This window comes from Tasmannia lanceolata, unplaced genomic scaffold, assembly GCF_043159265.1.
Source record: "Tasmannia lanceolata isolate RefF3 unplaced genomic scaffold, GAP_Taslan_0.1 ptg000015l, whole genome shotgun sequence".
Classification (NCBI taxonomy): Eukaryota; Viridiplantae; Streptophyta; class Magnoliopsida; order Canellales; family Winteraceae; genus Tasmannia; species Tasmannia lanceolata.
Genome location: NW_027518692.1, coordinates 35,254,937 through 35,277,925, shown reverse-complemented (window position 1 = coordinate 35,277,925; position 22,989 = coordinate 35,254,937). Strand labels below are relative to the sequence as shown.

General features: G+C 39.2%; 2 protein-coding genes across 3 annotated transcripts in view; both read right to left on the bottom strand.

The window, feature by feature from the left end:
- Window positions 1-7,823: 7,823 nt before the first annotated feature.
- Window positions 7,824-16,141, bottom strand: RBCX1 (Chaperonin-like RbcX protein). The gene is made up of 6 exons (XM_077355449.1): window positions 15,919-16,141; window positions 15,745-15,839; window positions 14,155-14,272; window positions 10,972-10,988; window positions 9,590-9,652; window positions 7,824-8,269 (listed from the first exon to the last, which is right to left on the bottom strand). The coding sequence occupies exons 1-6, from the start codon at window positions 16,049-16,051 to the stop codon at window positions 8,195-8,197; spliced, it is 501 nt and encodes a 166-aa protein (XP_077211564.1). The 5' UTR covers window positions 16,052-16,141; the 3' UTR covers window positions 7,824-8,194.
- A 1,475-nt stretch (window positions 16,142-17,616) lies between these two features.
- Window positions 17,617-22,989, bottom strand: part of LOC143846856 (putative transcription elongation factor SPT5 homolog 1) — a 36,058-nt gene continuing 30,685 nt past the window's right edge. Inside the window, exons 19-23 of one of the 2 annotated variants that reach the window (XM_077355447.1) lie at window positions 21,504-21,558; window positions 21,280-21,397; window positions 21,046-21,189; window positions 18,052-18,152; window positions 17,617-17,965 (exon numbers count right to left, since the gene is read on the bottom strand). In XM_077355447.1, coding sequence (XP_077211562.1) covers window positions 17,723-17,965; window positions 18,052-18,152; window positions 21,046-21,189; window positions 21,280-21,397; window positions 21,504-21,558 — 661 coding nt within the window. In that variant the 3' untranslated portion in view covers window positions 17,617-17,722. Of the gene's footprint in view, window positions 17,966-18,051; window positions 18,153-21,045; window positions 21,190-21,279; window positions 21,398-21,503; window positions 21,559-22,989 lie in introns of those variants that run through there. The other variant, XM_077355448.1, reaches the window with a different exon arrangement.

Sequence of the window (22,989 nt, the reverse complement as noted above, 5' to 3'; positions counted from 1 at the left end):
AGCTTTTGAAAATGTTCTGTTACTTGTGGTTGATGACCGTTTGGTAGTTTCTATATCAATTAATAGGTAAAGAAATAAAAATTAAAGCATATTTAATTACACTAGGAAACAATATCAATTTTTTTAATGCTGAAGAATTTCATTTAATTTTTTTTTTGAAAATTGACAATTTCATTGATACTATGAAGATTACATTGGGGACCAGGGGTCCCAACTTGCATTACATAGAATCAATTAAGGGTGGCCAGGAGCATACTCCTAGGCCAGTAAAAACCAAAAGAAATGTTCCTCTGGGCCTTCCGCTACAGTGAGATCCACACTTCTAAACGCTGCCACCATTCCCTGTTGAATCCTTCATCTAGTACCATAGTTAGTGATGCCTTCACCGCTCCCCTTCCTTTCCTTTACACTGCCCAATAGACTCAATTGAATCAAATCCAACAAAAAGTGCCATATTAGTGGGCCCCATCAAACAAGCCTTTTATCAAAACAGACTTGTCATCACCTTTTAGATAGTCATTTACTCTAGGCAAGTCGTCAAAACCGAAGGAATCTCTTCCATGCTGTGTTGGATCTGGGATTTTAGCAAAGAAAGCCCCCAGAATCATGTTAAGGATTCCCAGAGGTTCGCTGGTCTTAGGCATTTCTTCCACCAGTCGGATACCCACCACCTTATTCTCAACCCATTTTTGTCTCCATCCAACCCTTAATCTGAACCCCAAAGTCCTGGGAAACTTTCAGAACGCATGAGGAAAGAAAAGCCGATGTCCCAGGCAAGATTGTTCTCCTGGATCATCAGGGGGAACCATTCCTCCTTTGTCGTGGGAGCTCCCTTCAAAATAAGAGGATGGGGAACCTTTTAATATCAACCCAAGACCTTAATGGCCTTGAAGCCTCCGCTCCTAAAAGAGAGTGCAAGGAACCTGACAAGACAACTTCCCAACTACTAAGGATGAAAATTTAATCTATACATCCACTAATGCTTTAATTGCTATAATCTTTTATCTTTTTTAGACTCAGGATCCTTTAGCTACAGTTTAGCTAAAATTTGAAGAGCTTAGTAGACTTGGAATAAAATTTGAAGAGCTTCAACAATCTGCTATTCTTTTTCCTTAATCCCGGTTTAGAACCCAAAATATTCCCCAAGTTATACGTAAGGAAATTTTCATGATATCTTGACCTCCTAATTAGATAATTTAAACCATTGTAAGAACCGCCAGGGGTACGACAGTCGAGACTCTTCCTTGCACTAGGATGAGAGTAACACGAAGCAGCCAACGAAGCAGGTTTTCGCCTAGGGGTAGGGTTAGATTTCTTGGGACTCACCAAAAGTCCAAAATGATCAGATTTCCTCTCATCGGGTCCCATCACACCTTTTTCGAAGCCGACTAACGGCACAATCTTAGGCCCCCCAACAAGAAGATTTGAATTTGAATTCCCAAGGGGGCCCAACGGCTCACAAGACAGAGGCCTTGAACTCGCCGGAAGCCGATCCGCCGGCGAAGGAGGACCCGAATCCGGGATAACGGAATTTTCCTTCGAGAGCTCAACCCCAATAGTGTAGGACTGGTCAAAATTTTTGAGTTTAACGCAGGAATTAGGGAAAAGCCATCGGGGGGCTAGAATCTTAGCCGAAACGTAACTCATACAATTCTGGTGGTTGCCCTCCATTTTGGTTTCTACAACCTTATCAAAAGGCCCCCTAAAGCCTCCACCGTTGAAACAAGCCCAGGCATGTAGAGGAATGCCGTAAAAGTGAACCCAAAGAGCTTCCTCTCCTTGAATATATTCCTTTTTCCATGGTGAGAGGGAAAACAGATGGTTATCCAAGGCCGCGGGTCCCTTAGCAAGGATCTGTGATGCTTGTGATTCGGATTCAAACATAAAAAGAACTTCATTTTTTGCCAACAAAGAAGGACAATGTAACGAAGGGATTTCCCAGGACACTTGTGCCCAATTCCAAAGCTCCTGCAGAGTCTCATTAAGGTTTTTCTTTTTCCCTATCAAGCAGGATCTTAGGGAGCCTATTCACGCATCCACTTCCTTGCCCGAGATTGATAAAAGTGGAACCTCTAAATTTTTGTGGCGATAAATTTTGCCCAAATCAGGCCAAAGATCATCTTCACTACCCTTAGATTCTAGTCTAGATGAACTAGCACGAGGGACCCATTTTAAGTGTGATTTGATTCTATGACACCAACAACATTTGTCCCGCCATCTAAAGTTTAGATATTGACAAGGAGAGCAAAACCATGCTCCAAGTCTTCTATCTCCGTCTTGCTTAGGTCTCCCTAAGGGTTTCCCTTCTCCACCCCAAGATGAGCGAGGAGAGGGGGGAAGATTCAATCTAGCTTGCGGACACCTTCTACATCTAGTACGCCATCCAAAGTTTTGATAGCGGCAAAAAAAACACTGCCAATCCTCTGCCAATCCTCCTCCCCTCGGAAATTTTTCTTTGCAAATTCATTTTTCCGACCCACCCAAGTTTATCCCCTCGATAAAACTCACCTTGCTTTTGTTATTCCCGAAGAATTTCATTTAATTAAAATCCGTAATATATCCTTTAAAAAAAAGAATTTCATTTAAAGAATAGGGAAAAAACCAACAACCGAGATGGTCAATACAAGGAAATGGAAAATGGAAAAGGAGGAAGAAAAGAAACTGGATAATCCTCGTGGGTGGAGGAAATAAAAAAGCTCTAGCCCATCCTTGCCAACCCCGGCCCTAGCTAAACTGTTGGCCTCCCCATTTTCCGATCTTTTACCTGCTTATAGATGATGGAAGCGCCTTCCACTCGGTCTTGAATTTCGTTGAACCGTTGCACAAATCTGTCTCCCTCTTCAATTAGTCTTTGCAAGATGTCAACCTCCATTAGCTTCAAACCTTGATGGATCGCTCTCACCTCTCCTAATTTGGAGTCCGCAACTCCAATTGGGCCTGAAAAGGCTTATCTGGTCCCTCTCCAGTCATCTCTTTGAATCCCTCCTATTCCTGCTGGTCCTGGGTTCCCAAGGCTAGAACTATCAATGTTAAAATTTAGTTTTGTGCATCTGGTGGTTCCCACATAAGGAGGAGGTCTTTACCTAAACGAACCTGGAAAACTTGGTAGGCATTTCACCCATGAAATGGCCAATGCTATCACCTTAGTGTAGACGAAGACTGGAGACTTGACCAAGCCCTTGAAGATCCAGGCATTCTTTCTTTACCAAAGCACCCATAGTGTGGCCAATAAAACCAAGTTCCACAACATTTTACCTCTCTCATAGTGTGGCCAATAAAACCAAGTTCCACAACATTTTACCTCTCTGTCCACAGGAAACAATATCAATTAACCCAACGATTTTCGTGACAATGGTTCACTGCTCGAGGATAAAAAATTCACCCCCTTTAACGTTTTTCTTTGCCTTTAAAACTTAACTAATAAACGATGGGCTACTCACATGGAGTGTTCGTAGGTCTACCAATAGACACAAGTAAACCTTTGTCAATTACCTAGAAGATCTTTGTTCTTGTTGTTGCTTTTGGGAAAAACTTGCAAATGATGCTTTTTTAGAGATCTTATTTCTTGAATTTGCTAGCTATACTCCTTTCAAACTCTTGGTGACTAGGATTCGACATAGTGATCTAACAGAAAGTTCCATGAGGAGATATTTGGTGACTTTTTGCCACGATCATTATTGAGCTTAGATTGATTTTAGATTGACGACCTAAATCATTTTGGACCGTTCCTTTGTCAATTCCTTCTCTCCCATCCAGCGAAAATTCTCTCTTTGCATTTGATTTTGATCATCAATACAAGTAAATCTACTTGGAATTCACCAAAAGTAGAAAATATTGCTAGGAAATTACACCAAAAGTATAAAACTTGCTTTAAAATTATTCACACAAGCAAGCCAATAGGTCTTCATAAACATCATCAGACAAAACAACAATAGATTTGATCAAAACATGATCAGAGTCGGGTAAAACCCAAAACCCAAAAGGGAAACTCATAACTATCCATTGACTTTTGGTATGAGAATCATTTCATCTACGAGACTCGTTTAGTGAAACTTCTACATGCAATTTTTTATGGAATTTGGGTATTCTTACCTTTATTCCCAAGTCTCGATTCTGTTGTACTCACCGTGGAAAGAATCTCAATCCTACTACGATGGCCTTTTAAGAAATATATGGCATGTGCATAGGGACAATGTCTCATCATACAGTGCCTTAAGACCGATGGAAAAGGATATCAAGCTCGGTCTGTTAACTAACACCTCACCTCCTTTCTTGAACCATGGGATCATGCAAGGGCTGGGGTGCTTCTCCTCCTTGATTTTCAACTTGTCAAACATCTCGAGTCATGATATTCTCGCTAGAACCGCCATAATGATGAGTTTGTAAATCTTTCCTCCGCACCTCATTTGGAATATATTGGAACACAAATCACATCTCTTCATCAATCACCTTTAGAGAAAAGATTAATGTATTGCAGATCGTCAAGTTGTCCTCCCCTTGGTCAGGCCCAGAGGTACGGTCATCCTAATCTTCACCATTAAGCTATGTATTCTCATCTTCCTTCCCTTTCCTTTGGCGCCTCATCTAGTTGATCTTCAGCTTTAGCCAAGTCTACTAGAGCTCATTGTGGACACTTGTTAGAACGGTGTCCTTGCTTTTGCATCGATAATGTTCGATTGATGGGTTGGTATGACTCGAACCAGCTCCATTGACCTTTGTATATCCCCTCATGTTAGGGTTTGCTTGGTAAGTGGGCTTAGCCGCTTAGGTACAAGTACAATGCTTGATTAGCTAATTGCTACTGGATCGCCAAACTTAACCCATTGAGGTTTCAGGTTCTTCTTTGCTTCTCGGTCTTCATAATTTCTGGTTGAGAAGTCAATTTTTAAGACCCGTCCTTGTACTCCCATATAGTCCTTCTAATTTCTAAAGATTTTGGCAATACTGAGAGGTCACAAACATACGGATGGGTCAGAACTTTTTATGTAGATCCTCATTTTCTTCCACAATCTGATTCTCTTTTCTGAATGCTACCCATTGTTTTGGAGCTCATCCCACCCAATAAAGGCATAACCAAAAAAATTAATGTCTACGAGCTTCATCTTCTTATCTTCGATCATCTCCTTGTGTTCAAACACCTTTTCTAGTTTGAAGAGCCAATCGGCGAAGTGCTACGTGTGCATGCGTCCTTGGAATCCGGTATGTCTACCATTATTTAGGAGTTCTGACTACATTCCAAGATGCGAACGATTCATTATACTCAACTACTTCCACTGCAATCATCCACAAACAACACAAAATAGCGAGATGCCTCCTCAAACACCAGCATGCACTATAGTAAAAATAACAATAATCTTGGGCGGCTGATGTCCGCACAACCATGTTTTGATAATCACACTACTCACTTTTCTTTGAGAGCATATTGACACTACTCACTTTGTTTTACATTTGTATGATTGGATGTTAATAGAATGTCGTGTATTGTAACAGTTTTAGAATCAAATTTAAAAGTATAAAACAAAGTGGGAAGTACGATCTACGTCGCATCGATTCGTAAGAAAAAAACAATAAATATATACATTAAGATTTGCGGATTGTATATAAAAAAAAAACTATTAAAAAAAAGTGGGAATTGCCATTATCAAATATAATAGTGCGTATATCAGTACCCTAACCGGAAAGATTCACTTAACGTTCATTAGATGAAGCTGCTCAAGAGGTCATCGAGGAGTTATGACCACAGTCAGGGAGCTTGCCTCGAGGGGATTGGACAAATTATTCACTGACAGAAAAAAAAAATGAAAGATCTGACTGATAGTACAACCAAAATCAAAAATCAAATAGAAAAAATCATTTGCAAGTTCACAAACTGACGAAACAAGTTTTTCAAAGACGAAAAAGATAAATGTCCTGATCTAGAATGACAACATATCACCTGGTCTTTATTGCTACTAGAAATACTACTACTACTACTGGGTTGATGACCCACTGGAAGAGCTTTATTCATCTCGACTAGATATAAGCCATTAAATTCCCTACTACTCCCAATTATCCTCCTTAAATGCAGATCCTGAAAGACAAAATAAGTAGGGGAAAAGTCGCACTTTCATTTAGAGATTTAGTGATGGGGCTAATGGAGAGAAAATTAGTGGTAAGATTCTGGACATGTAGAATGGGTGGACCCTGTGTGAGAGTATAAGCTGATGTGGATGGACTCTTCAACTGGGATACTTTATGGGCGTAGTCATTCCAATTCTTCCTTAAAAATGGAGACTATCTGAGAAGGGCGACTAGCAACAACTGATAAGCAGTGGATGTAGAACTCTCTATAGACGGTGTGTTAGCTGCAGGGTACACTTGCAATTGTACTTAGTTGGCTGACCAACAATGCTCCATGTCATACCTTGTCTGCCACAATCAGTGGACTTCAACTATTCCTTGTTGATCTTATCACCCTCTTGGTATCCAGTGCCAAAGGTAACTGCTGAATTTTTTAGCACTATGGAATGATACTATTGTTCTGATGCCGATCTAAACAAAAAGGGCGGCCCAGTGCACGAGGCTCCTGCCATTGCGGGGTCGGGCAGAGTATGGGGAGGGCTAAATGTACGCAGCTTTACCGCAGAGTGGCTGTTTCCGTGACTCGAACAGTGACCACCAGGTCACAATTGGAGCAACCTTACACAATTAAAACTCCACCACTTGGAGACACCGATTTATCATAAAAAACAATTCATGGTAGCCAAATGTGCCCTTATAGGGTATGTTTGGCAACTTTGAAAAATAGCCACTTAAAATTGGGCCTTGTTTTGGGAAAGCCCCTTTTCATCACTTGGGACACCCATCTGCATTGTACGTGGCAATCAGGTCACTTCATTCTTTCAAATGTGAAGTACATCAGCACCTTTTCAGTCATAGTTTCACTGTAGCTGGATGTCCCAAGTGATGAAAAGGGGCGCATTTATCATTTCCCCTATGTTTTGATATATTCACTAACTCATCTTGTCTTTTAGTATTTAAAGAGCTGTCAAAGGTTATAACAGTTTCCAAAAAGCTCTCACAAAATTTAAAAAAGAAAAGACATGCTAGGTTTGTGCAATTATTATAACATGATCGTGGTGATATCATCTCCCCAAAGTAGGGGCTTTTCATACCCGCACGCTCTGAAGTCTCTCCCTCACAACTGGCCCTAAAAATATTCTATTGGAACATTTTTTTCATGGTTCCCAAACATGCTCATAAGTCATAAGTTGTATTTACATTGTTCACGAGACCCCCATTTTATTCTATCCCTCTTGTTGCACATGGTAACAGTATTTTTTATTTTTATGAAAAAGCCAGGTTAGGAACTGAACTTGCTGTTACCTCATCTCTCATTATCTCCGTCTCCAGTAAAACATATGGTTAAATTGGTTGATTTTTTTATGGGAACGACTAATCCGAGTTAGAACTCATAACTGTTAATATCCATCAAGTAACCCTTTCTGATATGATGGCCCCTCTCAAAACATCAGCCTTAAAAAAGGTGGGCCCCACCCATCAGAACATGTGATATGATACATTCGCCCCATTTTCTTCCTTGGGCCACCTGCTTCTAGTGTATAAGGTCAGTCATAATTCATAAATACACAAAATGGGGCAGGCCCAGGGAAGAAAAGGGAGTGTGTAAAATGGTGGATCCCACTCACTGCTATGCATGGGGTGTTGAAACAATTCCATGGAAAAAATTCCAAGCCTAGTAGGTTTGCAATTTCTGTTGGAAAAAAGGGGGGAATTTTCGATTTTGGAGTTTACAAAATGCCCGAAAAAATTTCCAATAGCCATGGAAAAAATAAAAGGAGAAAGCTAGATATTAGCACTGCCGTGTTTTAATGATGGGGCGCGAACTCACCGTGCTTTTATTATTAAATCAGCAATCCAAGGTTCTTACTATTCCCAGAAAGCTCTTAGAAGCCAATTTAAAAATAAAAGACAAGATGAGTTCGCCCCATTATCAAAACATGGTAGCGCCAATATCAGTAGCTGACGAAAAACTCATGTTTGGTATACATTATAGATGTATGCATACAGGTATAAATACATTACATAAATACTGAGAGAAGAAACGCAAGCTTACCAATACAGATATACATATGGAAATGTGTTCATAAATATCAAAGGTGAGAGAAGGTAGAGAGATGTGGGTAGCAATACATCACTTTTCATTTTCCATGTGAGTCGTTTCCCGGACATAATCCCTCATGAGTCTTGTGTTAGATTCATCAACCATCTGCAAAAAATAACAAAATCCATGAAACAAGAACAATTAGGGCCCGTTTGGATACCCCTTGGATTTGGATTTGGAGGTGAATTTGGATTTCTAATCAGGAATTTTAAAATTCACAAATTTATAAATAATGCCGTTTCGATGATCACGTATAGATTTGGATTTCAAATCTAATTTTTTTTTGTTTGGATGCTCTTTGGATTTGAATTTGAAATCTAACAAAACCAAAAAGCCCTAAAATAATTGATATAGGGGCATTTCAGCCATTTTTCATGATCCAGGGGTATTCTAGTCATTTTACCCTATATGGGGTATTTTGATCATTTTTATGTCATAAGGGTGTTTTAGTCATTTTCCATGACTCAGGGTATTTGGTCATTTTCACCCGGTATAGGTGTATTCTTGTCATTTTGCATGACTCGGGGGTATTCTAGTCATTTTACCTAATATGTCGTATTTTTATCATTTTTATCTCATGAGGGTATTTTTAGTCATTTCAGTCATTTTTCTTGTGCCATAGGTCATTTTTGCTTGATATAAGGGTATTTCGATAATTTTCCATGATCTTGGGCTATTTTAGTCATTTTACCCTATATGAGGTTATTTTGATCATTTTAGTCATTTTGCACGACTCAGAGGTATTTTGTCATTTTTACCTGGTATAAGGGTATTTCTAGTCATTTTACCTAATATGGGGGTATTTTTATCATTTTTATCTTATGATGGTATTTTTAGTCATTTTAGTCATTTTTTATGAGCCATGGGTCATTTTTACTTGATCTAGGGGTATTTTAGTAATTTTCCATGATATTGGGTGTTCTAGTCATTTAATTATTTTGATCATTTTTATGTCATAAGGGTATTTTAGTAATTTTGCACGACTCGGGGGTATTTTGTCATTTTTACCTGGTATAGGGGTATTTCAGTCATTTTGCTTGACTTGGGAGTTTTCTAGTCATTTTACCTAATACAATGTATTTTGATCAGTTTTTAATGTTACGTGGGTACTTAAGTCATTTAACACTTTTTTGGTGTATTTTGGTCATTTTAACCCCTTACGGGTCAGATTTAGATTTATAAATAACCTCTCGCGGAAAGGATTTATAAGTCCAAAAAATTACACTAACATGATGAATTTGTAAATCTTGTGGATTTCACTCAAATCCAAATCCAGATGTCATAAAGGCTTGCCAAACGCTGAATTTGGATTTAAAAATCCAAATTCACCTCCAAATCCAAATCCAAGGGGTATCCAAACGGGCCCTTAGGGCAGTAATGAAATGAATGACTGATATAAAGAAGTGTAAATACAAGGATTTGTACCGTAGAAGCTAGGCGCTTCAAATTATCCCACTCGAAGTCTCGCTTACAATAAGCAGATCGAACCTGGATTTGAAAATCCATATATAGATCGTGTAAAAATACCAGCATCGGAAAAGATGGGCGATGATTTTATGATAAGCCGTAACATGAGAAGCCTAATCCGTGCCCATCCATATCACATTGACATGATCCAAAACATTCATTGGAATGCTTTGTGGAGATGACATGACCAGAAAATTGTTCAATTTGTTCATCAATGGCTTGCTAGTGGATGTTTAAGAAAAAATGAGGAACAGTCTGTTGCATCAGTATGGTGACCAGTATTGGAATCTTGCGGGGATTCAATGACACTCAAAAAGAAAGATTCATGGGTTTGCCAAAATATTTTAATTAATTGTCAAAAAAAAAAAATTTCATAACAATAAGGTTATAACAAGTAATATATTCACAAAATATATTAAAAATTTTAACAGGTGAAAGTAAATATAATAATTTATTTTTATTTAAAAAGCTTACTATTACAAGGAATAAAGCTAAAAACATGTGGTAATTATAAAGTTGTGGTAGTAGTATTCACAAAATATTGATAAAACAGATCTATAAGTCAACTACAGGGAATCCTGAAGTACTAGAATCTGACACGGATACTTCACCCATTCAGAAGAATTCACATAGCCAGCTAACAATCTACATTCAAGTGTCAGGTGGAAATGTGTGCGTGTCGGTGGGCCTAGGCCAAGCTTCTCATATTAAGAGCTTCTCATACTATCATTTTCCAAAAATAAAATTATATATATATATATATATATATATATATATATATATATAGAGAGAGAGAGAGAGAGAGAGAGAGAGAGAGATGAGAAAACGGTTCCTACACATATGTGTAGAGAGTTCTCTACACACTAGCTTAAAATACAGTGGGGGCCCCACATTGTTTGGGTGATCCAAGCCATCCATTTTAAAGGCCCTCACATAGATAGGGTGTCTACAAAAAATCAGATCCATAGGATCATCCCAACCCTACGATTTGTGGAGGTAAAATGAATGTCTTTAAACCTTCACAAATTAGTCCATTTTTTGCCTCCACAGTTCGAATGGTTAGGATGATCCTATGGATCTGATTTTTTGTGGACACCCTATCTATGTGAGGGCCTTAAAAATGAATGGTTTGGATCACCCAAATAATGTGGCCCCCACTGTATTTTAAGCTAGTGTGTAGATAACTTATCTACACATATGTGTAGGAACCGTTTTCTCATATATATATATATATATATATATATATATATATATATATATATATATATATATATATATATATATATATATATAAAACATAAAGAACCAGTTTTCCTTCCCTCGGAGAACCTGCCACTGACCTCTAAAATGCGCAGAGCTGTAATTCAACCACAAAGAAATTTCAGTTTGTAATTCCGGTGAATTTATATCAGATAAAGCCAAGCCATTGGAATCTCATAATTTAAATAATAAAAGAAAACGTATTCTCAAAATAAAATCACTCTGAATTCAGCTCAATCATGAATTTAAAGCGATTGCAATCAAGGTAAAATATTGTAGCTGAGATCGTTGGACAGAAAAATAGTTCAATAGTCAAACCTATAATCGCACAAATCATCTACTTATGGTGATTGATTACAATCATATGATTTTTACTTCCGCCATTCTGACATTTCTGGCAATCTACTTGGAATTTAGGAGTAATGTGATCTGAACTAATTGTGATATGCAATAATTTATGTGCTCCAAAAGGGAAAATTGTCTCTTAACTCCTCTTCATAAATAAGAAGTCTAATATGTAGATATCCAAACTTCAGATAACAGACCAACCTTTGATTTTATCAAGCTTATCATCATCATCATCATCATCTGATATGTTTCAGCACTAAAGAACCTAAAAGTTCATAGAACTTCGACTCCATCCTATCCTAGACTAAAATCCTAAACTCAACTTTCTAAACTACGGAATTGGTGAAGAAGTCAAACAAACAATAACTCCTAAAATTGGAAGTAAAACAGTGTTTAAAACACGGATGTGATGCAGAACGCGGCCAAGAAAAATCCTTGTCAACTCGGCGTGGACGCGGCCAAGAACCCGGTTGACGCGGTTGACACGGTCATAACTCGGGAGAGTCAAAGGAGTCTTTATTGACTCTGTAGGGCAAAACATGGAATGCAGATGTGATGCAACGCGAAACGCGGCCAAGAAAAATCCTTGTATAATCGGGCGAGTTCCTTGTCGTGCCAAGGAGTTTTTAAACACCGAGTAAAATCCATGTTGATGAAACCATATACAAACTCTCTAATAATCAATAATATTCATAAAATGATCCATAACTATAAAAGAAAGGACAGGGAAACCCAAACTTTTTGCCAGTCAAGCATTGGATTGTTCCTGCCTGGAATCAGCAGGGTACCACTAGGTGCAAGATTTCATAAAATTAAGCAAAATTGAAGTACAATGGAGGGGAAAAGATGTCCCCTCGTACATCCGCAGCTAACATTAAAAGAAAAAAGATGAGACCAGCCTACGCACCCCAGCCCCTAGCAGCTACACTCAAATAAAAAATGTGAACAACCCACGCCACCCATCCCCTTCACTGTCTTGGAGCAACCTATCCCGCTAAAATTGCAGTCCCTATTTGTGGCCAGCTAATACCTTGTATAATTAGGCTTTGGCTAAACTATCTGCATCTTCATTTGCCGACCTCTTCATGTGTTGAAATTTTATCTCAATTCGCTCCACCAAATCTCTAATATCATCAATGGTGTTAGCTAGCGCCCAAGGACCGGTTGTTTTGCCACTTGCACATGCTATAACATTGGATGAATCTCCTTCAACTATGAGAGGACCTGAGCCATTTGATGCAAACCATCTCAGGCCCTACAATAAAGCTCTTGCTTCCGCCTCATTTGCCTCACATACTAATGCAAACCCTGAAAAGGAGAGAAGTTTTTGACGTTCCGAGTTTCGAAAGAGACCCCCAATACCAGCACGACCTGGGTTTCCTTTAGAGCTACCATCAAAGTTCAACTTGATCCATCCTGGTGGTGGAGGTGCCCACTTTGGAGATACTTTTACCGTGCTTTTTTTCTCAGCCATAATCAGTTTCCACTTCCTTAGAGTTTCTCCAAAACTATAGTTTGGTGCATCCTTACCCGTCCTACTCCAATGAATGATATCAGCTTTGATTTTTAGTGCAATTTTACCCAAAACATCTCTCCTTGCCTTTGAAGATCCTGTTGTTCTCTCTCCACAAATGCCAAATAATGGCGAGTGGAACAAGCCGCCACATTGCCTGAACCGCATCTCCGATGACCAGCATCTCCGAATGGTCCTCCGCTCCAATTCACCAATATTTGCTTAATTGTCCCTTCAAGTGCCCATGAAAGTCCGAAATTTTTGACAATGTTCATCCATAGCTGATACGAGAAGGGGCAACAAACCATTAAATGATCTAATGATTCGTCATCAACCCTACACAACACGCACCAACTGGCAAGCCTGACTTTTCTTTTTTCTTTTTAAGCGCTCACACATGGTGGAGCCCAAGATTTCCATACTCTTTCAAATCGGGATACTCATCTGGGTAATGCAGCCAACCTGTAGAAAAAAGAGCGAACCAAAAAGGAGCCAGAGGGATCAGGCATCCACATCCTTCGATCCGAGATGTTAGTGGAGCAATGACAAGAATATAGACGTAACAGGAGATCGGCTAGACAACCTATTTCCTTATCTTTTAGGTTTCGCCTAAATCTAAGAGGCCACACAATACCCCCATCAACCGCCCTCTCCATATAATCACTCACCATAGCCTCTCTATTGGTCGCTAAGAGGTATAGACTCAGAAATGCAAGGCATAAACATGATTCTTCTAACCAAAGATCTACCCAAAAACGAGTCTCATCCCCCCTCCCCACTCTAAATTTAACCAAGGGATCAAAACATGACATTGACTCACATATTGACTTCCATGCACCCGCGCCTTTGCCTATAGGAGGGTTCCTTCTCTCCCATCCCCCCCAACCCCACACATATTTATCCCCTATAATTTGATGCCAAAGGGCATTTTTCTCCTCACCAAACTCCACAACCATTTTCCAAGGAGCGCCTTATTCCTCAATTTAATGTTTCCAATGCCTAGGCCACCATACTTTTTCAATCTACACACCTTCCTCCAATTCAACAAATGCTTCAACTTTTTCTTCCCTTCCCTTCCTTCCCATACGAAGTCTCTCTGTAGTCCTTCTCTACAGGGCACCACTCGTACGTAAAGTTTTTTTTTTTTTAAGGAAAAGTACATGGAGTTTTAAGTAAGTGTTTTCTTCGTAAAAAACTTCCTAAGGGGATAGAGAGGACTGCTGAGAAGCTTGAGGGCATACAATCTAGATACTTTTGTTAAAGAACCACTTTCCCACTTAAAGTAGAATTTATATGGCTTTCATTGATCTTTAGTAATGTCAAGCCAAGAGTAGTCATAAATAAAGGAACCAAAATAAAAGAAAATCAGAAAGAAACTAATATGAAATTTTAAAACACTTACCTAGAGTTTTATGCCTCGCAGATTCTCGCATCAAATCTGCACAAAACTTGTCCCCGTCATCCAAAGAATTTCTGCTAACAAACTCCATCAACTCCTCATATGCCTCGGGGTTATAACTCTGATCTAGAAAATAAATATAAGCAGATGAAATGACTGATATTCATGGCAATTGTGCTGTACACTATAGATACTCGTGAGCATGTTCGAACTATGTTGACGAAACAACCTTTACTACCATCCATAATCAGGAAAAACCGAAACACTATAAATAAGTGAAACATTGAAATTTCCACTAAACCGCAAGTATAAATGTAGAAAGGACAAACGAACATAACACTAGAATAGGAGTAGTTCAATGATGGATCAACAATTTCAGAAACAAAAGAAGATCATAGGGTATGGGCCGTATGGCTGTGGTAATACATAAGTCGTGAAAATGATAATGTTTGTTTCAAATTTGATTCGAAAGTCAAAGTCAAACTACGAATAAATAACGATGTGAACAGAGACAGTACTTAGTATCACGTATAAAGTAAAATCAATCAAGGGCACAGAAAATAAAAGCGAGAACACTCTCAAACAATCTACCATAAAAAAGCATCGGCATGCATAACCAAGATAAAATAAACTAAAGCTTATCCTATCAAGATATGCACTGGCATCCAATTAACTAAGAATCTAAGAGTAATATACAGACAAATGTAGGGTCGGTGACGCATTTGAACGGCTACTAAAAATATTTCACTGCTCCAACAGTTGAGCTTTAATATCAGTTGAAATTTTATTTATGATTGGTAATAACTAATAAGTATGTCTGTGAATTATGTGAATGATGCTAATACAAATTACAAAATGAAGTTTGCTTATTCAGTAGATCTGTTAGAAATGGAGCTAGGGTTAGAAGAGAGGAAGAGGAGGAGGAGTAGAGATATGGAGAGTCTCCACGAAGGGAGCTCCTCATGTATATATAGGCCCAAATAGGGCAACATGTGTACAAAGACTATAATACCCCCTACGCTACATGTAATGCCTAAACTACCCTTGCATTATTCAACACTACCCCTCAAGCCAGAGTGTATATACTATGGAACTCCAGTTTGCTACAAAGAAAAGCTACAACAGCCAACTAAAAATAACCATACAACCAAAAAGTAGAATAATCCCATACACAGCCAGCTCATCATTGATGAGGAGTCACTTTGGGTGTGCAATTGCGAACACTTTTGTGCAAACTTTCAATCCAAAACTTGACAAAAGGGCCTGTTTGGGTGTACTTCAATCTATATACAATTGGCTTGCAGACCCAAATTGCATTTTGGGTGCAATTTGTATGTAAACTCGCAATCTAAAATTTGATGAGCTCATCGTTTGGGTGTACAATTGAGAACAATTTGTGTGCAAACATATTCAATCCAAAACGTGACAAAAAGATCCATTTGGGTGTGCGATCCAATTCCATTTTGGCTGCAATCTGTGCTTAAAATCTCAATCTATAAACAATGGGGTTGCAAACCCAAACTGATTATTAACAAAAAGAAAAAGAAAAAAGGAAGGGCAGATAAGCATTAGTATTCTGATACGGGACTAGACCTGAAGCTGTGCGAGAACGATCTTAACGGCTAGAAATGTGAAGAACTGGTGGAGGTTTGTGGCGGCCTTGGCCTCTGGTGATGCCTCCCCAAACCCTGAAAAAGAAATAAAGATCAAAATTCATTGAAATCTCTGCAAAATTGAAAAGCAGAATAAAAGTAGAAAAACACCCACCTGGAACGAACATCTTTTGGCAGCATGGTGGTTTGAAACCGACTCGAGATGATGAGGATGAACGGCTGCGATTTAGCGATGGGAAAAACGAGACCCCAACAGGGAGGGAAAGAATCGCAGTGGAGGATTCCATGATCAGAGAGGGAAAGATTGTGAAATCTCTCTCTATCTCTCTCTCTCTCTCAATCTGTGGTTCCTATTTTTGTTCCCACATGAAAATTCATTCACCTGTAGTACTAACACGTGGCATGTAAGTGTGATGATCGGAACCGTTCATCTTGTGGGCCACCACAAGATCATCCGGTTCGAACTTTAATTAGAGGAAAATAAAGATTCGTCCCCTTTTCTTCCACTAGCCACCACCCCCTTACAGTGTAAACAGAGGTCACTTCGCGGTTAAAATCGTTTTTTGGTTGAGATGGGAAATGAAGATTAAGCCAACTGCACCCACTGCAAGACAATGGGCCCCACCACCTTTGGCTGATCTGAACCGTCCATATGTTGGATCATCTATGACCCAAAAATCATGCAAATGAAGGATTCCTAACATCCAATCGGAACCATTGGATATATTGATTTTTTTTTTTTTTAATTTTTTTTTAAAGGCTATAGATGATCGAGAGCAAAGCCTATCAGATGATCCAAAGGAAGGACTATCAGATGGATGATTCAGATGAGTCAAATGAAGGGGCACTAACCAACCATCTATATTCTATGTATCAGAGTTTTTCTATATGGTGCTCCACTTGGTTGCAAGTCTTTTTGTGGGGCCTCGACCTAGATAGTACTTTTGTTAGTGGGGTCCACATGATACGATGATCCAAACCATTCATTTGTTTTTGCCTCGACCTAAATAATATCTCCATAGAACGATCCTAACCCTCTGCTCTGTGGAGGGGGACAGCAAATTATACAAATCTCTATACGACAGAGAGTTAGGATCATCCTCTGGAGGTGATTTTCAGGGCACTATTTATTTACGTTGGGACCCAACAAATAAATGGTTTGAATCATCAAGCCATGTGGGCTACGAGTGATTTGCTAGGCAATTTCACGGAAACCAATCTCGCACCTCACTTTTGCCCTGTGAAATAACGTAGCAAATCTCTGGGCCACCCATACTTTCACCTATGTTCAGACGCCATATAAAACTCCTAGATTACAAATATAAAGAGAAGAATTTATATGGTATTCGGCTCGGTAGTCTAGTATTTTCACGTGTCAAGCAGCCTCCCCCACCTATGTTTGGTTTCATTGACATAGAGAACTTTTTGAATTTAGTAGGGATATTCCTACAAGAACAGCCGATAGAGATCCAACAGGATCATTGAGACTACATTTATGACAGCCGAATTAGATTTTAAAACACCATTCATAAAGAACTCACTTGTCTTTCCCCATTTCTCAATGTTGAAGAGAGTAGGAGAGGCACCAAATTAATCTCTTGTTGCACCAAAACAAAAACAAAAATACAAGCCAAGAGGACCCAATTGAGTAGCCTACCATGTATTAACACATGCAAGCATCAACAAGCAATCGCTGTCCACCACTTGTAGGCGTCAATTCAAAACCCCCACAAACAGAACTGCAAGAAAGAAAAACACTGCAAAACACGAATCTAATTCATCTTATCGGTTAGTTAACGTGTTGGTTAAGCATCATATCAATAGCCCACGATGAGATTTCTACAACAAATCATAATCGACAGTGAAATTCCATTGAATAGAAGAGGGTTGAATTACAACGCTTGGATTGGATTTGATCTGATTTCTCATAATTTTATGGTCAAAGATAATATACTTTATTAAGTTGCTAGTTTTGCAAGAATTACCATATCTAATATTTTAACATCAAGGGTGTCATCCACCTTGACAATGCCATCAGTTCCATCTACACCGATGAGCTTACCTGTGGCACCACGCTGAATACCACTCATGATCTTAATCTTATCGGATTTCTTCGGCACCACCATCTCTATTTCTGATGGCAGGGCCGTAACTAACTCTCCGTTCCCTGTTGAACCGATGGTAACCTTACAGGATCCATCCTGCATATGAACACGAGATAATAAAACCACCGTGTTTTGTAAAATCCATCATAAATACATACATGCCCGTGTTTAAGCATACGTACCGAGAGTACTTCTTTGACAATGCCAACATGGGGATCAACTCCGGATCTTCGAACATTGACTAGAATGTCCGGCAATAACCAAATCCCTTCTCCTTCACCACCTGTAATGTAAATACATTGTACTAGTTATTTTTTTTTCTTTTTGGTAGGTAAGCTGGGATTGAACCTGAGTCCTCTAGGTTGAAAGACATAGCCTCAACCATTGACCCCACATTGTAGTAATTATTGATATGGCAAGATGATAGTTTACTAGGAGGAAACATTCTGTCATTTGAAGATTGCAAAGCAGTATCAACAAAGCCTTCAAAACCAGAGACAACAAAGAACATGAATAAAAGTTTCTGCCTTCAAAATAAATGAGGGATGAAACAAGTGATCAGTAAGGGTAATGTTAGATGGTCTATTGCTATTCAAAAAAATATATGAGCTGCTCTATAACTTTCTGCCTTCGATGCATAAAAGTTTTTTTTCTTTTTCGTTTTGGGTGTGTGCGCATGCGCGAGTGTTTCATGACAACATACAGGTCCCATATCAGCTGATACGGATCAATAGTTATTTCACATTGGAGACCTTAGAAAAACTTTTCTATAGTCGGGTGAGGAAAGGAACTGAACATTCTGGTTGTGAGGCTTCGCCGGCTGAGAGGACAGCCCCAACCCCTTGGGTTGGGGCGCTTTCACTTCTTGTATGAAATGCTTTGCGGGCGCCATGAACATAGTGAATGGAGTAACCGAGTAAGGCCCGACCTATATCCTATATCTATAGAGTAGACTTTTTTCTCTTTGACTTCCTTCATGGTTTCCTGAGGGTCTTTTCCGGATAAACTTCCCAAAAAACTATGGTAACTTCACCATCGCGGCACAAAGAAGACAAGGACTACCAACACCAGACTTCCTTATCTCTGTGATGGGCTTCACTAAACTCCCAATAAGCATCCACACCTGCAATTTCAGAGATATCCCCGGGTAACAACTGCATTAGATCTTATTTACACCAAATTGACTACCCACCCAATCAGTGCAACCTACCTACCTACCTAGCACCATGTCTGCTAAATCATTAAACCAAACATCATCAATAAAGCCACCATGAATGGACAGGAAACCCCAGACCACTCAAAGAGTATGTGGGAGAGATAAAAATTACCTTTAGCTTATTTTCTTTTTCTTTTCTTTTTTGAATGATAAAAGAGTTCGCATAAATTTTTGCTGCCTACTAACACCCAGGAATTTCCATAATTGACAAACGTTTTACAAACATTTGAGACCTTACAGTGATGGCTTTCATCAACTCCCCCAATAAGCAACTAAATTGACACCAAGCAGATCTCAGATATCTACCCCGGCCACGATTTCATCTGTACCAGGACAGATTAAGCCAACTGTTTCCCTAAAAACAAATGACCCTAAGAGGGTTGGCTAGATTTCAACGGAAGTCAAATAGTCAGTCTAAAAATCCCCACCATGAATCCAGCCTTTACAACAATTTTGATGGCCTATCACCAGAGCCATCCAGAATCCTAAGGCCGCAACCAACAATCAGCCAAATTACAAGTGAAACAGCAAGTCTTAAATCAATCAGTTCCTATAAGTGTACAAGTGTATTGCTCCAACAACAGAATAAAAGTTCACCAATCAAATGGTTTTCTTCACTTTGTCACTTGAGAGCTGTCACCCCTAAACCAACGTTTTAAAGTAAGTACAACTAGGAACTTGCCGGTAGGACTGAACAAGTCGGCTTGGCAGAGTTCTACGCCAACCAGGACAATTTTTAAATATTCTTTAAACTGTCACCCTTAAATTAAAGATTTATTTAAAGAAATTTGGTATGTCTTGGGTATGTGGAAATCCTTGGCACCCCCAAGAGCAGTAGCCTTTGGATGGACGTTGGTACATAGGAAAATTAATACTTGTGACCGCCTGAAGAAAAGACATTTCAACCTGGCAAGCATGTGTGTCCTCTGACAGAAGAATGAGGAAACATTGATAGAAGAATGAGGAAACATTGGATCACCTTATGCTACATTGCCCATATTCATACCATTTGTGGTAAGGGCGGTAAGAGTATTTGGTATGTTCTGGCTCAATTAGTTCTCTTCTTCTTAGTTGGCAGAAAGGACATTCCAGTGATACAGGTAGAGCATTATGATCGACCTTCCCCTACGCTATAACCTGGAATATCTGGAAAGAACGAAATAGATGGATCATTGAGGAAAAGGGCAAAACATGTGGACGCCTTGCCTCAGATATCAAGGAGAAATTAGTCTCATGGGCTAAGGTTAAGAAACAAATTCCTTACGGGATGGGAGATCTCATAAGGAAATGGTGGTCAATTATATGGGACAGAACAATCAAAACCAAGCCCAAACCCAAATGGGTGGCACTGCCAGATGGGTCGTTGAAACTTAATTTTGACGGGTGCTCCCTTGGTAACCCAAGAAAGGCTGGTATATGGGGAATTATTAGAAATAATATCGAATCCGCAATTATGACTTTCTCTGGACCGGCTGGTATCTGCGACGCAAACGAAGCAGACATCAGGGCACTCCTCTTCGGTTTGAGGTGGGCATACGAGAACAATACGCGTCCCTTAATTGTTGAGGGTGATTCCACAAACGCAGTGGCGTGGGCCTCTGGATCCTCAAAGGGACCTTGGAAATTGCAGGAACTAGTCGCGGTTGCGGAAGTGCTGGACTTGATAAGACTCCTGGATCCTAGGATCGAGCATCGTAGGAGACCAGCGAATGAAGTGGCTGATAGCTTAGCAAAGGCAGGAGCCCAAATGGAAGAAACAGTGATCGTATCTTTTTTGTAAGCCTTATTAGGGATAATTACTATAATCCTACTTGTAATCTCGGGGGGACACCTTGTCCCAACCATATTATAATAAATTGTCATTTTTCAAAAAAAAAGAAAGATCAGTAATCCAACTGAGAGAGTGAGAGTAACATTGGTTTTTATTTTTTAGAGATAAAATGTAGGGCATGTAACCAACCTATTGCAGGAGACATAACATCCAGGCCAACATTTCCAGGCGTCATAGGCTGTCCACCAGGTGTTCCAGGCAGATAAGACGCAGAACTCGGTGTCATTGGCTGCCCACCAGGGGTTGATGGCAGGTAAGGGCTCGGGGCACTTACTGAAACAGGAAACAAGAGTTATTCAAGTTATAATGCTTCCCGTTTAGGAAACATTAACAGAATTACAACTGAAAAACTTTATTAACTACCATATGCCGGGCTGCTTTCGCTTGGTGTTCTGGCTTCACTGTAACTAGCACCAGGAGTGTTAGCCCAACCTGAACCGGGAGTAGGTGCTTCATAGGGTTGTGCAGGGGGGGTTCCTGGCTGAGGTAATATGATGAATTATTAATCTTAAATACTAAAAAAGAAATTTCAGATTTATAGTGTGTCAATAAATAGAATTAAGATCACTGTTGACATGATTGCTGACCTGATACCGTGGACTGGTTCCCCAAGAGGCAGGGTTTGCATCTTCCCAGTTATCCCTGATTCATTTTTGTCAAGATTCGAAGCACCAATCTTTAGTAAGATCATATTACTATCCAACTAGCTCAAATCTAATCTCAAGTAAAAGCTTGTACAATTTTTTAATTATAAGAGTGTTATAATTGGCAAATCCAGGCCACGGTATTATGCAGAACAACAGCAATGAATACACATTATCTACAACACCCATGCCATCAGAAAGATCAGTTCAATTAAAGTCACACAACAGAGCCACAAAAAAAGCACCAATCTAAGATTGTTTTCCAGTATGAAAAGAGTTACACGTGGGACCCCAAACCCTGATGCCAATATGAAGATTATTTGCGGTCGATAAAGCATGCATCACAAATCTCTTTAAATGGTGCAAGGCAGTGTTTAAAAACTTCTTGACTCAACTCGGAACTCGCCCGAGTTGACTCCCTTTTACTATAGCAGTGTTCCGTGTTGCACCGCATCCGCATTCTGCGTTTTGCCCTACATAGCCAATAAAAACTCCTTTGACCCTCCCAAGTTATGACTGCGACTGCGTCAACCGTGTTCTTGGCCGCGTCCTCGCCGAATCAACAAGGATTCTTCTTCGCCGCGTTCCGTGTCACATCCGCGTTTTTAAACACGGAAGTGCCTCACTCACAGGGTTTAATATAATCAAAGGTTGAGGCATACCTGAGGGGCATGAGGCATACACAGATACACTCATTATGCCTCATGCCGGTGGCATCATTGCTCTCAAGACAAAAATGGATGTGATAATGATAAGTGAAATTGTATTGTAAATTTACCTTTTGAAAAAAGAAAAAAAAATTATTGTAAACTGGTTAAGTTGTATCATTTGGTTGGTAAGTATTTAAAAACTAAGCAATTAATTAACTGTCTGGCTCTTTGAAGTTGTAATATCCTTTTGCCATTCAGAAAAAAGTTGTAATATCCTTTTAGATGGGGTCCATACTTTATTTACTTGGTGGAATGATGGATGATGATTTTGGCTTAGAAATTAAACACATTTTTCTAGAACTTTTTTTTTTTTTTTTTTTTTTGAAAATTCACATTTTTCTAGAACTCAGTAACTTCTTTGATATTTTTCTCAATATTTCTATTTCTTCTTAATTCTCTAATTTTTTTTTGTTTACAATTAGAAAATTCACCTTTTGCCTACATCTTTGAAAACATCATGCAGAAAAGGTTTTTCTCCTAGTATCAATAATAGTCCAATTCCTTTTCATATTGTGCATTTTAATAATGTGTGGGGCCTCTCTCTTGTAACCACTGTATTTGGCTTTAGATATTGTGCTTCTGTCGTTGATGACCTATATCAGTTTACTTGGATACATCTTATTACAGCTTCTACTTGGATACATCTTAGGAAGGCCAAGGTTTCAGGTTTTAGTTTCGGTATGCATTTTGGTCGCCACGGAAATAGAAATATGTCGGTA

Coding starts and splice junctions, on each gene's coding strand:
- RBCX1 (XM_077355449.1), bottom strand. CDS start 16,051: ATGGAATCCTCCACTGCGATTCTTTCCCTCCCTGTTGGGGTCTCGTTT. Junction 15,840..15,918: donor CCAAAAGATGTTCGTTCCAG/GTGGGTGTTTTT, acceptor TTTCTTTTTCAG/GGTTTGGGGAGGCATCACCA. Junction 14,273..15,744: donor TCGTTCTCGCACAGCTTCAG/GTCTAGTCCCGT, acceptor TTTCTAGATCAG/AGTTATAACCCCGAGGCATA.